Genomic DNA, 16037 nt, shown 5'->3' with positions numbered 1-16037 from the left:
GCATTATATCCTTCTGAATTTAGCCTTGTGACAGATACTTCTGCTATTTTGTGCAATAAGAAAGCCACTCGAAGTCTCAGCATTTCATGTCACTTTTTTCTTTCTTTTTTTTTTTTTTTTTTTTTGAGACGGAGTTTCGCTCTTGTTACCCAGGCTGGAATGCAATGGCGCGATCTCGGCTCACCGCAACCTCCGCCTCCTGGGTTCAGGCAATTCTCCTGCCTCAGCCTCCTGAGTAGCTGGGATTACAGGCACGCGCCACCATGCCCAGCTAATTTTTTGTATTTTTAGTAGAGATGGGGTTTCACCATGTTGACCAGGATGGTCTCGATCTCTTGACCTCATGATCCACCCGCCTCGGCCTCCCAAAGTGCTGGGATTACAGGCTTGAGCCACCGTGCCCGGCCTCATGTCACTTTTTAAAGTAAGCTCAGTTAAAACAACTTGGTTGTTTGTATAAATGCAACCATATGTGTCTTTCCCTCCATGCTTAAACAAGGTCTGAAATCGTGTGCCACAGTTGACATGTAAACATCTCTTCCTCACAGGTGACCTCTCTGCCAGCTAGTTGTTTATATCCCCAGTGACACACTTCTTGCCCCTGACACAAGTCCAACCGTTTCCACATTCCATTTTGCTCCTACTCCACAATTCAGGAAGCCAGTGTGATGGGATTCAACTTTCAAGAAAAAATTTTAACCATTCAGAAATAATTATTACATAATTCATTTTCACTGATTAAAAATATTTGTTTACTTGACAAAGTTAACATTAAAAACAGTAATTATTTGGCAAATTAAAGTAATAAGTATTTTGATGATTTGTCATTTTTCACAGATGTTAGTAAAATTTAAGAATTATATAGCCAAAATTTGGTCTAATTCAACAAACCACAGTTGACTATTTTGATAAGGCCCTGTGATGAATGGTATGGGAAAAGTGGAGTTCATCCAGTCTGACTTTCATTTTATGTAAGGAAACTGGGACTCCGTTTGTTCTTTTTTTAATTGCTACATAATAATTATACGTATTTATGGGGTATAGTGTGATATTTCAGTACATACATACATTTGTGTAAAAATCAAATTGTTTAGCCTGTCACCTCATACATTTATCATTTCTTTGTGGTAAGTAATTTAAAATTCTCTATTCTCGCTGTTTTGAAATGTACAATATTGTTAACCCTAGTCACTGTGCAGTAGAACAGTGGTGCCCAACCTTTTTGGCACCAGGAACCAATTTCATGGGAGACAGTTTTTCCACAGGCCTGTTGGGGGGATGGTTTCAGGATAAAACTGTTCCACCTTGGATCATCAGCATTAGATTCTCATAGGAGCACCCAGCCTACATCCTTCACATGCACAGTTCACAGTTCATAATAGGGTTTACGCTCCTATGAGAATCTAATGCTGCTGTTGATCTGACAGAAGGTGGAGCTCAGGCAGTAATGCTCACTCACCTGCTGCTCACATCCTGCTATGGGCCCAGTTCCTAACAAGCCATGGACTGGTACTGACCAGTCCACGGCCTACTGGTTGGGGACCCCTGCCGTAGAATACCAAAACTTATTGCTCCTATTTATCTGCAATTTTCTATCCATTGACCCATCTCTCCCTATCCACCCTTCATGTCTCCCCTTGCCAGCTTCATGTAACCATTATTCTACTCTGCTTCTGTAAGATTAACTTCTTTAGATTCCACATATAAATGAGATCATGCAGTATTTGTCCTTTGGTGCCTGGCTAATTTCACTTAATATACTGTCCTCCAGGTTCAACCATGTTGCCACATGTGACAGGGTTTCATTGCTTTTGTGGCTGAATAATATTCCTCTGTGCGTGTGTGTGTGTGTGTGTGTGTGTGTGTGTGTGTAACATTTCCTGTATCCGTTCATCTGTTGATGGACACTTAGGTTGATTCCATATATTTGCTATTGTGAATAGTGCTGCAACAAACATGGAAATGCAGATATCCCTTTGACATATTCATTTCCTTTGGATAAATGCCTATTTGTGGGATTGCTGGATCATATGATAGTTCTACTTTTAAATTTTGAGAAACCTCCATACTGTTTTCAATAATGGCTGTACTAACTTACATTCCAGCCACTAGTGTGTTAAGAGCTCTCATTTCTCCACATCCACACCAACTACAGGTGGCTTTTCTAGACTGGACTTTAGGTAGGGACAAAAAGTGTCTTTGACTGAGAGTCAGGAGTTCTAATACTGTCTGTGAACACTGTGGACTTAGGCAATTTGTTTAGGCTTGTTTAAACTGGGTCTCAGTTTCCTTAGATATGAAATGGAGGGTTAGACTGGATCTTTGAGCTTCTATACAGCGTTTAGAGTTCTATTTATTGTGGTTCTGTCCTGTGCTTCTTGAATCCCTGATTCTTACTGAATTCTGCTAAGCACAGAATGCAGCCTATACATTCTCAACAAACTATTTCCCAAAGTCATGCTGTTAGTATGACAGAAACAGTAGTAGTCCTTTCTTAGAGCATGTTTCTGGACTCCATTTTATTAATAGCTGGCTGCAGTTAACAGGCTCTTGTATGTCCCATCCTTCCCTCCTCCATCCCTACCCCACAGGCATTTAAAAACCTGCTGTTTGTGAAAATGAATACTTCTTTGATAATCTAAAAGAAGGAGTTCCTGTTACCATAAAAATTTAGCTTTTGAACTCATGGGACTGGGCTTGAAAACATAGTACTATATATGCTTCCGATGAAGCAGGGTCTAGAGAACAAGGGGTGATCACTAAAATTCTGTCTGGAATAAAGGTGATGATAGATATCCCAGGGCCCTCTATGGTTAGATAGTCTGCATTTCCACCGCATTCTGAGGAATTGTGGGTGTTGTGCTTTTTATATTTCTGGCCTCCCTGTTACTTGCCATTGATTGGATCACCCACCAAGAGATACCAAGAGCTACCATTTTGCTTCAAGATGTCTTCAAACAGCGAGGAACTTTTTATTTTTTAACAGAGAGCTACTCAACTTTCCTGAGGTATTACAACTGCTTTATCCATGCTCCTTACTTCCCTTTTCAATATTCCCTTTCCTCCCTCTTCCCACAGCGATTCTTCAGTTGTTGGGTCTGTTTTCATTGAAATCATGTTCCTGTGGCAGAGGGAAAAGATGAGTGGAGAAAAACAGTTGACTATGTCCGAGTGACAGCTGCTTAGGAAAAGCCTGGTCCTTTTCTATAGGAGTCTGTCCTCATAAGACTTCCCTCCATAATAGCCATGCTGCCATCAGCTCTAGAGTATGGCTTAGTCCCCTTTGGGGTTACACCGCATTTCACTCTCAGTTTCCCCACAGCCATCACCACAGTCTACACCGTGAGTGCATTCGTGGTTCTGCCCCCATGTTATGTGCCTCTCTGCTGCTTCAGTGCTGGGAAACTCCATGCTTATGCCCCAACTATCTTGACAATGTCCCAAATCAGACATAGATAACACCTATTAAAGGTATTAATAGGCCAATATTACATGTTAAAGAAGAGCTGGGAGATACCTCTGAGTAGACTAAATCAACTGAAAAACACTAGCCCCCTTCCGTTTTCAGAGCGATCTTATTTCTGTTAAGTAGAGAAGTAGTGGGATGAAGTAGATCTAGCTTATTCTACTCATTTCGTATTTCCATGTCCTTTCTTTCAACCTCTATTTAAGAGGACTTTATTACTTTTTTTTTTTTTGAGATGGAATCTCACACTGCCACCCAAGCTGGAGTGCATTGGTGTGATCGCAGCTCATTGCAACTTCCACCTCCCAGGTTCAAGTGATTCTCCTGCCTCAGTGTCTCAAGTAGCTGGAATTACAGGTACCCACCGCCATGTCCAGCTAATTTTTCTGTTTTCAGTAGAGACAGGGTTTCACCATGTTGGCCAGGCTGGTCTCGAACTCCTGACCTCAGGTGGTCTGCCTGCCATGGCCTCCCAAAGTGCTGGAAGTACAGGCATGAGCCACCACACCTGGCTGTACTTTGTTACTTTCAAGTATATGCTTCAAAATAATTTGTAAAGATTTTAATAGGTAGCATTTATATGAAATAAAGTAGTAATATGTAGTATAGCATAGAGCAGAGTCTTGAGTCTCGATATCTTTTTTTTCTTATATATATTTAACATATGTGGCCGGCGCAGTGGCTCAAGCCTGTAATCCCAGCACTTTGGGAGGCCGAGGCGGGTGGATCACGAGGTCGACAGATCAAGACCATCATGGTCAACATGGTGAAACCCCGTCTCTACTAAAAATACAAAAAATTAGCTGGGCATGGTGGTGCGTGCCTGTAGTCCCAGCTACTCAGGAGGCTGAGGCAGGAGAATTGCCTGAACCCAGGAGGTTGCGATGAGCCGAGATTGCGCCATTGCACTCCAGCCTGGGTAACAAGAGCAAAACTCCATCTCAAAAAAAAAAAAAAAAAAAATATGTGATTCCCAACAGTTGTGTGATTGGTCAGAGCCTTGTCTGTGGGATGCTGGGTAGAATTAGATTGTAGAGAGCACTTTGTCTTCTTGTAATAGAAGGGTTTGGGGTGAGAATATGTGAATCATAGAAATCTGTATAGGAAAAGTTACTCCAAAAAGCAAGCCATCAGAATCTGGGAGAATTTGCTAAAGGAAAACTAAAAAAGAAAAAAAGTCCAGGCACAGTGGCTTACACCTGTAACTCCAGCACTTTGAGAGGCCAAGGCAGGAGGATTCCCTGAGCCCAGGAGTTCAAGACCAACCTGGCCAGCATGGTAAAACCCCATCTCTACTAAAAATAAAAAAATTGGCCAGTTGTAGTGGTACACACCTGTAAGCCCAGCTACTTGGAAGGCTGAGGCATGAGAATCTCATGAACTCAGGAGGCAGAGGTTGCAGTGAGCTAAGATCATGCCACTAGGCTCCAGTCTGGGCGACAACACCAGACTCTCTCTCAAACAAAAAAGTGGGAGGAGGGGAGCAGGAGCCAATAGATAACTTAGTATTGCTCATCTGTACATACTAAGGCTTTTTTGATGATTATTAAATTCTCCCAGCAACTCTCTGGGGGTACTGTAATTCTGGTTTTGCTGATTAGAAAACCAGATAAAAAGAGGTAAAATCACTTTGTTCACATAGGTGGGAATTCAGAGTCAGGACTGGAGACAATGATTTACTATTTAATATCTCGTGATGTTAATCTCATAACTCAGGGCATAACTCCTTTACTGTTTTGGACTATATCATTTCATATATGATAAAGTCACTGTAATTCCCCCCTCACCTGCAGCTTCACTTTCTGCAGTTTTAGATACCTGTGATCAACCATTGTCCAAAAATATTAAATGGATATAGAAATAATTCATAAGTTTTAAATTGTGCACTATTCTGGGCAGTGTGAGGCAATGTCAAGCCATCCTGCTCTGTGTGGCCTGGGATGGGAAGCCTCCCTTTGTCCAGCATATCCACGCTCTACGACTCGCACTCGCTTGGCCACTCAGCAGCCATCTCATTTACCAGATCAACTGTCTTGGTATCAGGGTGTTTGTGTTCAGGTAACCCTTCCTTTACTTAATAATGGACCCACAGCCAAATGCAGTGATGCTGGCATTCTGGGTCTATTTTATTAGTATTGTTGTAAATCTCTTACTTTGCTTAATTTATAAATTGAACATCATAAGTACATATCTATAGGGAAAAATAGTATAATAAAATAATTGAACTTCATAAGTACATATCTAACGGTTCTGAACTATCCTGCATTTCAGGCATCCACCACAGGTCTAGAAATGTATCCCCTGCGGAGAAGGAAAGACTACTGCATATGTAAAAATCATGCTGTATGAAGTGTTACATCCTTCTCTTGCCCCAGATTAACCTTGTTTTGAAAGAATTTTCTCACATTACTTGAAAACACTTAGGAAACCATTTTTAGTGACTATAGTATTTTACCAGATAGATGTGTCATGGTTTACTTAACCATGTTCCTAACGTTGGGTGCTTACATTGTATTAAGTTTTGCTTTTATGTGTAGTGCTGCAAAGGGTAACTCTGCACAAATTCTTGCCTGTACTTTTGTGTATTTCCCTAAGAATAGATTGCTGAAAAAAAAAAAAAAAATCACCGAGTCTGAGACTGTAAATATTTGGAAAGTTTTCAGTCTGTTTGCTTTCCTGAAAGATTGAACAAGTTTATACTTCTGTAAGCAACAGTGTTTGAGAAGATATCTTTACTTTCTTTAACACTGACCTTTGTCATTTCTTAAACTTTGCCAGTTATTTTGGTAACCAGCTTGTTTTTATAATTTGAATTTCTTTGCTTCTCAGTGAAGTAATAGTTTCTTTTGTATGCGTATTAACCATTTGTTAAGAACCACTGTTTTAGTTCAAAAGAAAGGTATATAAGAAGAAAACTGCACAATTCAGTAGGAAGGACTTGGGGTCAGGGTCCCTGATACATTGGAAGGTTGAACTTTTTGTCGTTGGTTTTTTCCCCTTGCCTTAAAAAGTCCATATTGCTTGAATGTTGCAATCTTGGGCAAGGTTAGCAGTTAATCCTAGGGACTCTGCCACTGTCTTCCTGGTGCTGGGAGAGAACATGGTACAAGGGCTGAGTGCTTGAATGCTTGCACGTAGGACCCAGAAGGTGCAGATAGAACCGGGGGTTTGTTCCTTGAGTGATGTCTTTGTGAGATGATATTTTGTTTGTTGTTTGTTTGTTTTAATGAGGAATCAAAGTGGGTATTCTAGGAAGACCCAGTGTTTCCCTGCTCTCACTTTGTATTACACACAGTCCGGGGATGAGTCAGAATCCAGTGCTATCTTGACTTTCCATTTGGCTGGCACCATTTTTTTGACTGGAGCCTTAGTTTTCTGGCGTATATTCTAATGATGGAACATTTTGAAGTGCAGATTATTTTTCAGTTTATTGATTTTTTTTTAATAACACAACTGCTGTACCTAAATTGCCATCTTTTATATTATAAGGTCTAGTTGCAGCAGAAATAGCTCTCCCAGCCCCACTCCCCCAGTGCTCAAAACACTGAACCCCAGTACTACTCTTGGAAAAGGATTGGATGTCCTAAAGCATTGGTTACCTAATTGTGGATTGACTTTCACCCCCTGAGCTTTACTTCCTCCTGTGACCATGAAATACAGGCCAGCAACAGTAATTAGATCTCAGAAAAGCTTGTCACAAAGCACCACAGACTGGAGAAACTTGTAAGCTCCTTTTGCACTGGCTGAAGTTTTCGAGTACCACTGCCTGGCATCTGTATAGTAACCTGAGACAGGTAGTGCTTTTCTTCTGTGCATTAATTTTAATTGAGCAATGACACTTGCTTTCTTTCCACTCTGAGATCTGCATGTAGCTAAACTGATAGGTTGAGTGTTTTCCCACCTTTGATCATTGATACTACTTAGAATACACTAGAAAAAGCAGCAAGCAGAAAATCGCCCATTTCCACAAGCTGCTGACTAACCAAGAATTGCCAGATTTTGTGAAGCAAACGAATGCTGTGAAGGAAAGTCAGAAAGATCAGGGAAGACATCCTGAGACATGATCAGGCTGAACCTTTTTAAAGACCAAGTGATGTCACAGAGGTACAATTATGAGAATATATATAACTCAAGACTTACATATATGATACAATACCGCATTGTTCTTTGCAGTCTGCAAAGGATTTTCTTTTTAATTCTCACAGCTATTCTGCAGAGAGAGGTAGTGAGAGGTTTAACACTTTGCTCAGCATTATTTGCTGTTACATAGCCATCCATTGGCAGAAAATCTGAACTGTTGTGTTTTCTCTCCTGTGTCATTCATGCCTTCAGTCCTGAAGAGAAGCCCACTAGAGTCCAGCAGGAGAGTAGAGTGGGAGATTCCCTCACCCAAAAGTTCACAGAAGTATCACTGAGTGAGACTCAGGATGTCTCCAGTTATTGTTAGCATTTAAAGTTAGGCTCATCCCTATGAGGTCTGAGAAAATGCAAAAATAAAATAAGGGTCTACTAGTATTAAACCTATTCAGTAATCACTTTTGAAAGGAAAAGAGTTAGTGGAAAAAGTGGAAGAACCATAGCAAAACTAAAATAAATATATATAGATATATTGCCAGGCACAGTGGCTCATGCCTGTAATCCCAGCACTTTGGGAGGCTGAGGCAGCCGGACCACTTGAGGTCAGGAGTTCAAGACCAGCCTAGCCAACATGGTGAAACCCCTTCTCTACTAAAAATACAAACATTAGGCTAGGCGTGGTGGTTCAAGCCTGTAATCCCAATACTTTGGGAGGCTGAGGTGAGCAGATCACCTGAGGTCAGGAGTTCGAGACCAGCCTGGTCAACATGGTAAAATCCCATCTCTACTAAAAATACAAAAATTAGCCTGGCACAGTTGCACATACCTGTAGTCCCACCTACTCGGGAGGCTGAGGCAGGAGAATCACTTGAACCCAGGCGGCAGAGGTTGCAGTGAGCCAAGATTGTGGCACTGCACTCCAGCCTGGGTGACAGAGCGAGACTCCATCTTAAAAAAAAAAAAAATACAAACATTAGCTACGCATGGTGTCGCGTACCTGTAATCCCAGCTACTTGGGAGGCTGAGGCAGGAGAATCACTTGAACCCAGGAGGCAGAGGTTGCAGTGAGCAGAGGTTGCACCACTGCACTGCCGCCTGGACAACAGAGGGAGACTCCATCTCATAAGATATAGATAGATAGACAGACATTGTTAGATAACTGCATAATTATTATATGCATGTGTTGATAAAGCAACCACTTTCAGAAGAAATACTGTGTTTAAAAAGATAATAAAGATTTTAAAACACTTTATGAGACAAGAAGCTAGAAAAGAAATTGAAAGAAAAAGCTAGGAGTGAGATTGAATAGAGCCACGTATTTCCTGCATTTTTAAAACTTGTACTCCCTATGTTAGGTTTCTGGCCACAAATTATGTAATATCTTTCTTTACTTGCACTGGAATTACAAAGACTGATACAGAAGGTGGTCCAATAAGTCTGTTGGGTCCTGCTCCTTGTATGTCTAGGCCCAAACCACAATGAGTCAATATTTGGACAACATATCAGCCATCCAGGTCTTAGAGGCAGGTAAAGGAGATGGTCCATTATTACAAACCAGGCTTTATATTCTCTTACCCTGGCACTGCCAGTTATATTTATTTATTGAAATGATAACCTTAGAGTTAAGCTATATGCTTACAAGAGGCACTGCTTATATGGGTTTTGTCACATTCAGGTTTACATTGTCCATTAGAAAACAGGACACCTGACCGGGTGCAGCACCTCATGACTGTAATTCCAGCACTTTGGGAGGCGAAGCGGGGAGGATCACTTGAGTCTAGGAGGTCAAGGCTTCAGTGAGCTGTGTTCACACCACTGTGTTAGACCCTGTCTCAAAAAAAAAGAGAGAGAGAAGGGGAAAGAGAAAGACAGAAAGGAAGGCAAGACAGAGACAGAGGGAAAAAAAAAAGAAAATGAGAGAAAGAGAAAGACAGGAAGAGGGAGAGAGGTAGGGAGGGAGGAAGAGAAAACAGGATACCTGATTAGACTCCACCGAAGAGGAAATTGAAAAGTTTGTCAGCCAGGCACAGTGGCTCACGCCTGCAATCCCAACACTTTGGGAGGCCCGGGCAGCAGATCACGAGGTCTGGAGTTCAAGACCAGCCTGGCCAACATGGTAAAAAAAAAACGTTTTTTTGGTATTCTCTACTAAAAATACGAAAATTAGCCAGGCATGGTGGCAAGCGCCTATAGTTCCAGCTACTCAGGAGGCTAAGGCAGAAGAATCGCTTGAACCCGGAGGGCAGAGATTGCAGTGAGCCGAGATCAGGCCAGTGCACTCCAGCCTGGGCCACAGAGCAAGACTGTCTAAAAAATAAAAAAAAGAAAAGTTTGTCACAAGCCCTGAGTTATGCAGATCTAACAGAGAATTGTTAGATCAGAGAATACAAAGTAACCTACTGCATTTAACCCTTCAGTCTTTGACCTCGATAGGCCATTAAGTCATTAAGTCAAATAGTGCTGGGAATTGTTCTTGACTTGAGAATATAATGGTCAAAAAGGACAAGCAAAGTTGTTTCCCCTCTGAACTTATACTTCAGTGGGGGAGATAGACAATAAGCAAGTAAAAGTAACTGAACAAGCCAATTGCAAATGCCACCCTCAGTGAGCTCTTGAAAGACAAATGCTTTCACCTACATTCCACAGATACATAGGTGAATGTTTGTGCCTTGATAAATGCATAAAGGTGACTGACTTTTGAGGTCCACTGGGCTTTTGTTTGATATTTACTGCTAGTGAATTTTCAAACCACCAGATGTCTTAGAACTTCTAAATATGTTTTTTTTTTTTCTTTTAGTTTGCAGAGAACACATCTTAGAAGATGAAAAACCTGAATCTATCAGTGACACTGCTGACTTGGCCCTACCTCCTGAAATGCCGATTTTGATTGATTTCCATGCTCTGAAAGACATCCTTGGACCCCCGATGTATGAAATGGAGGTGATCAATTTTTTTTTTAATTTTGGCTCCAGTAAATGAAAGGAACACTTAATTGAGGCCCCAGTGCCATGGGGCCTGGGCAGGAGGCTGCCCTATGGAGAAGGAAAAGCCTTATTTGACCTTTTTGGGGTACAGGATTGTTGGTGTGGTTGTACTTGCGGCAGTTGACAGCATGGGGGCGCAGGCGAGCACAGCACTTGCAGCCGATCATCTTGTCGAAGTTGTATTTCTGGGCCAGCTGGCAGAGGGAAGGCTCCATGATGCCAGCTCGCAGGCGTAGCATCAGGTGCAGGGTGGACTCTTTCTAACTGTTGCAGTCTAAGAGAGTGTGGCCATCCTCCAGCTGTTTGCTCTCAAATATCAGACACTGCTGGTCAGGTAGGATGCCTTACGTGTCTTGGATACTGGCTTTGACGTTTTCAGTGGCGTCACTGGGCTGGACCTCAAGGGCAGTGGTCCTGCCTGTGAGGGTCTTCATGAGGATCCACATCTCTGCATCTGCGGCTTGGCCGTTCTCGCTGCATTCTCATTTTTTTGTTGGTACCCACTGGTTTACTCAGGTGGTTGCTTAACAGAGAAATAGAATTCGGTGTTTCCAGAGGCTGCATTTTGCCTTAAGATGGAAATTTTAGAAATGACAGATACAGGTGAGGGGACGGAAGGAAGCAAAGCACACTGCCATGTGTGTACCTATGCAACAATCTTGCATGTTCATCACATGTACCCCAAAACCTAAAATGCAATTAAAAAAAAAAAAAAAAGATGGAAATTTTTTTTCTGTATGGTATTGCGTTTTAGTGCTTAATGTGATAATATGACTGTTGCTGGGAGCCAGAGATCCCAGTCATATCCTCTTTTAGAACCCCAGTCTCATTTTATTCGCCACCATTCAGTTCCATTTTAAGAACAATGCCTCTGACTCTTCTCCTTAGAAAAATCCCTTATTCCTATGTGGACTTTAATGAGGGATTTATTTGAGCTACCAAGGGCTTGAGGGAAGAGGTGGGGAATCAACCTGATACAGGTCTAAAAACATGAGCATAGCTTAGCTTCAGACTGTGCTGGTGCAGACCCAGATGACATCTTTCAGGAACCTGTTGTTCCATTGTTAATAGTTCCTTTAGGTTTAAGCCCACATGCAGGTCTAGCCCTATTTTCATCTTTCTCTCCTGACTATACCTCACAGCAAGAAGGCCTGGGCACCAAGACTGAGTTGAAGCAGCTGATAGAAATAGGTGGCATTATGAAATAATGTATAGGGTGCTTAGATGAGCTTTCATAGGTAGGTTACTATAAAAATGTTTGTATTATACTACTGCTTTTAGCTTTATCATCACCTCCTTATCAGTTTAAGAATATTTTCAGAAAATAAGTCTGATAAATTATGCAGAAGATAATCTCTCTATCTAACATTTGAAATCATTACCAGCAGATACAGTTTTCTTCAAGTTCTTACAACCCAGGAGAGGAGAAATAGCCCCCAAGCCCATCTTGTTTATCCATTTAAACTCTAATCTGGTCATTAAAGCTAATGAGCCTCTCTACAGAGCTCTCAGTTACAAGAATAGAACTTGTTTACTCTTGACAGTAAATCTGGACTTGAACAATAGAATCAGAAGCATTGTTTTGATTATTTGAATTCTTAAGATACCATGGATTTGAATTTTGAAGTGTTGAAGGAACTTGAGCAGAACATTGTTGATTGAGAAAGTGAACAAAACCTGGTTTCTTTTTCTGGGAGAATCCAATGACTTTGTGAGTGAAGACGCAAATACATTTTGACTCCTGCATGGCCGATGGCTTTTTCTTTAGACTTTCCAGAAACGTACATTCCAACAGTTATTTGAGGATTTAAACTAGAACAACAAATAAAGACAAAAGATTAATGCATGTCTTTGTTGTATATACCCCTCTCTCCAAGCCATTTCTGCTGATGTTAAGTTTGGAAGCATCACTGACATTCCTGGAACATTTGCAAAGAAAGAGCGAAGAGAACAGAAATGAGAAATTTTGTCAACACTGCTTACCAGCTCTCTTTGTTAGTATAGGAGAGCCTTATTTTCCTTGTAGCATGTGAGCTTTATGTAAGAACACTTTACCAACAGGAATCTGCAGAAAGACTCCAGTAGCCATTTTGTCTTTTATAAATAGAATCTTTGAATGGAAGATGTGGTGTCTGAGTGTTGGGAACATTTTGTTCTTTTTTTTATATACTTGGAAGTGAGAACTTACCCTGTAGCCTGGAGTTTGTCACTACCTATAGTGGTCTAATGACCACCAGCCCCAAATTACTTAACTACACAGCCTACCTCTGCTTTTGCATCTAAAAAATTAAGATTTATGCAACATTTCTTTCTTGTCCATGAGGGCCATCACTGTGTTAGGGGTCTTCCATTTTACATGCAAGGGAAAATTTTTAAAAGATTTAATGAATAGTACAAATTCACATAAGGTGCAGTTGGTAGAGTTGGGATTCAGACTCAGATCAGCTTATTCTAAGTCCATTACCCTTTCTACTCTTCTACAGTAACCTGTCAGGCCAAGATAATCCCTGCCCTTGGCTGCTAAAAGAGAATGGCAGTTATCGATGTATTCGAGTTTTTTAAAAAGGCACCTGCTCTACATCAGATGCTCATTTATATTCTTACAAACTCTCTTGCTCTGTTTTGGAATGGGAGAGGTTGGGCTCAATTTCCTGACCACTCCCATTTTTTTTTTATCTGTTAGGTATGAGGCACTGTGCAAGGCCCTCCACAAGTGATCATTTAATCCTCACTCGTGGTTGTCTTTCCAATAACAGTTGAGAGAGAAAACACAACTTAGGCCAGAAATGAGATTTGGTTCTAGACCGGACCCACTCCAAACCTAGTGCTCCGTTTATTACTGTAGAAAAACAGCACAGGCAACCTGAGCAGGGCCTCTCTTCTTTGCAGAAAGCTCATAAGTAGCCAGTCTTACTTCTTCTTTTTGCTTTCCTAGGCAAATAATCTGAAGAGAGAGGTTAAACTGGGAATATTGGAATACATGTCGAGATGTTCCCAGAATGTTATAATATACCTTTCGTTTGTTTGTTTTTTACTTTTTATTTTTTGAGATGAGGTCTCACTCTATCACCTAGGTTGGAATGCAGTGGCGTGATCATAGCTTACTGCAACCTCCACCTCCTGGGCTCAAGCTGTTCTCCCACCTCAGCCTCCTGAGTAGCTGGGCCCACAGGCGTATGCTACCATACCTAGCTAATTTTTCTGTATTTTTTGTAGAGATAGGATTTCACCATGTTGCCCCAGGCTGGCCTCAAACTCCTGAGCTCAAGCCATCCGCCTGCCTCAGCCTCCCAGAGTGCTGGAATTATAGGCATGAGCCATACCCAGCGATACCATTTTTTGTCTAAATGTCTGTATTTTCCCTTAAGGTAAAAGTCTAGTGTCTGTGGCTTCTTCCAGAAAGAGTTTCATGTATTTAATAAATACCTATTAAGGACCTAACATGTGCTACTGGCAACATAGTAGTAAACAGGCAAGATATGACGTCTGCCTTCATAGATCCCACTTTAATGCAGGAAAAAATAGACAAGTAAACAAATAATCACAAATGGAAGTTAATGCCGTAGAGAAAACAAACAGAGTGGTTCTGAGGCAGACAGTAACTACTCTAGCTGTATCTGAGGTCTGCTTTAGAGGTAGAAGTAGACATGCTGATGGGTAACATTTAGGGAACAAAGGGAACAGTTATCAAAAGGGACTTACAGGTTTCTAGCCAGAGTCACAGGGTATGTGTGTAGTAGTGCCGTTTACTGAGATGGGGAAGACTGGGGGAGGGAGACGGGGAGGGAGTGTTGCAGAGAAAACTGAGAGCTCTTTTGAACACGTTAAGGTTGAAATATCTAGGCTTGGCACAGTGGCTCACGCCTGTAATCCCAACACTTTGGGAGGCTGAGGCAGGTGGACTGCTTGAGTCCAGGAGTTCAAGACCAGCCTGGGTAACACAGCAAAATCCCTTCTCTACAAAAAATACAAAAATTAGCTGGGCATGGTGGCTCATGCCTGTAATCACAACTACGTGGGAAGCTGAGGTGGGAGGATCACTTGAACCTGGGAGACGGAGGTTGCAGTGAACTGAGATCACGCCACTGCACTCCAGCCTGCAGTCAGCCAAGATCACACCACTGTACTTCAGCCTGGGACCCTGTGTCAAAAAAAGAAAAAAGTTTGAAAATCTGCGATGCATAGGAGTAGAGACATTTAGACATTCAGATCTACTGCCCAAGGAGAGACCCAAGATGGAAACATAGATGATAGAGTTGTCAGAAAATAGAGGATATTTAGAGCCCCCAAAATTGAGGCTTTGATATCACCTAAGAAAAAAGTATACATAATAAAGAGCAGGTAGTGTAGAAGCAAGCCCTGAAGAACAACATTATTTAGGGATCATATAAAGAGAAGAGGAGCCAACAAAGAAGTCAGGAAAAACAGAAAGGGACTGGGAAGGAACAAGCCATCAGGGAAGAGGAAAACAAGGATGCTGTGCTGTCACAGAGACAGAGGAGAATATTTCAAGAAAGAGGGGACATCAAAATGTGTTTACTATTTGAGAGATCAAAGAAGATAAAGGTCAGAAATAATGTGTATTAGATTTGATGGCATGAAGGTTGTTGGTGACCTTGAAAGAGAGATTTCACAAGGAAGGAGTGGTAGATATTGGGGTATGTTGGAGAGAATGGGGGGCAAGGAAATAGAATTAGTGTGTAGGCAGCTCTTTACAAGTTTGTGAACGACTGCAGAGAAATGAGGCAGCTAGAAGAGAATATGGCTGTCAAAGGGAGAATGTTTTCAAAGTAGTCGCTGCTGCTAAGAGTAATCCAGTAGAGAGTACAGGACTGATGTTGAAGGACAGAGCAGTGATACAATAGAAATGAAGTCTCCAGGAAAGTGAGAGTGGGTGGGATCCAAAGCACGAGGGAGGAAATGCCTTGTAATGAGAGAAGAGATACTTTTTTCAGGGTATTATGAAGAAAGGGACAAGAATATTGAGTTATTTATCAGGAAAATATTACAATGATGGGGCAAAGGTACGTGAACTCCACAAGAGGAGTGAAACGAGGGCAGAGCTGCTGTATGATGGGAACGTGCTAGAGTTCATGGCTTGAGTACAGGCGAGTAGGATAGGAAATGATGGTCAGGAGTTTCAGAGGTAGTATGGTTTCTGTTGGTGATAAGTACCTGGAAGAGGGTGGTTGCGTTCCGGAGGCATTTAAAGAACTGAGAAGCCAGATTCTACATGAGCATCATGTCTTCACTGAGGACACCCAGGGTGATAGCAGGGGCTGGGGCAGAGAGGAATAGTGGAGTCTAGGGTCTTCCTGAATGTTGGAGACAGTGAGGACAGAGTCAGGATGGTAAAGCCAGCCAAATTTTGTGCATATTTAATAACCTTATACCACCGCTTACTTTTACTTTGATCCAAGATAAATCTACAAAAATTATTAATGTCAAAAAATGTTACTGACCTAGCAAACTGGCAATTGGGAAGGAAGGCAAGAAGGCACACTTTTATT

General features: G+C 41.6%; 1 protein-coding gene and 1 pseudogene across 2 annotated transcripts in view; one reads left to right on the top strand and one right to left on the bottom strand.

Annotated features, from left to right (window-relative positions):
* Positions 1 to 16037, top strand: part of LONP2 (lon peptidase 2, peroxisomal) — a 124689-nt gene that overhangs the window by 84825 nt on the left and 23827 nt on the right. For both annotated transcript variants that reach the window (XM_039475869.2, XM_039475866.2), the window contains exon 12: positions 10341 to 10483. In XM_039475869.2, coding sequence (XP_039331803.1) covers positions 10341 to 10483 — 143 coding nt within the window. The remainder of the gene's footprint in view (positions 1 to 10340; positions 10484 to 16037) is intronic.
* On the bottom strand, positions 10500 to 10973 carry LOC120366337 (ubiquitin-ribosomal protein eL40 fusion protein-like; annotated as a pseudogene).

The sequence above is a fragment of the Saimiri boliviensis genome, chromosome 1, assembly GCF_048565385.1.
Source record: "Saimiri boliviensis isolate mSaiBol1 chromosome 1, mSaiBol1.pri, whole genome shotgun sequence".
Classification (NCBI taxonomy): Eukaryota; Metazoa; Chordata; class Mammalia; order Primates; family Cebidae; genus Saimiri; species Saimiri boliviensis.
Note: the sequence above shows the minus strand (reverse complement) of the source record. Positions and strands in the feature narration are given on the sequence as shown.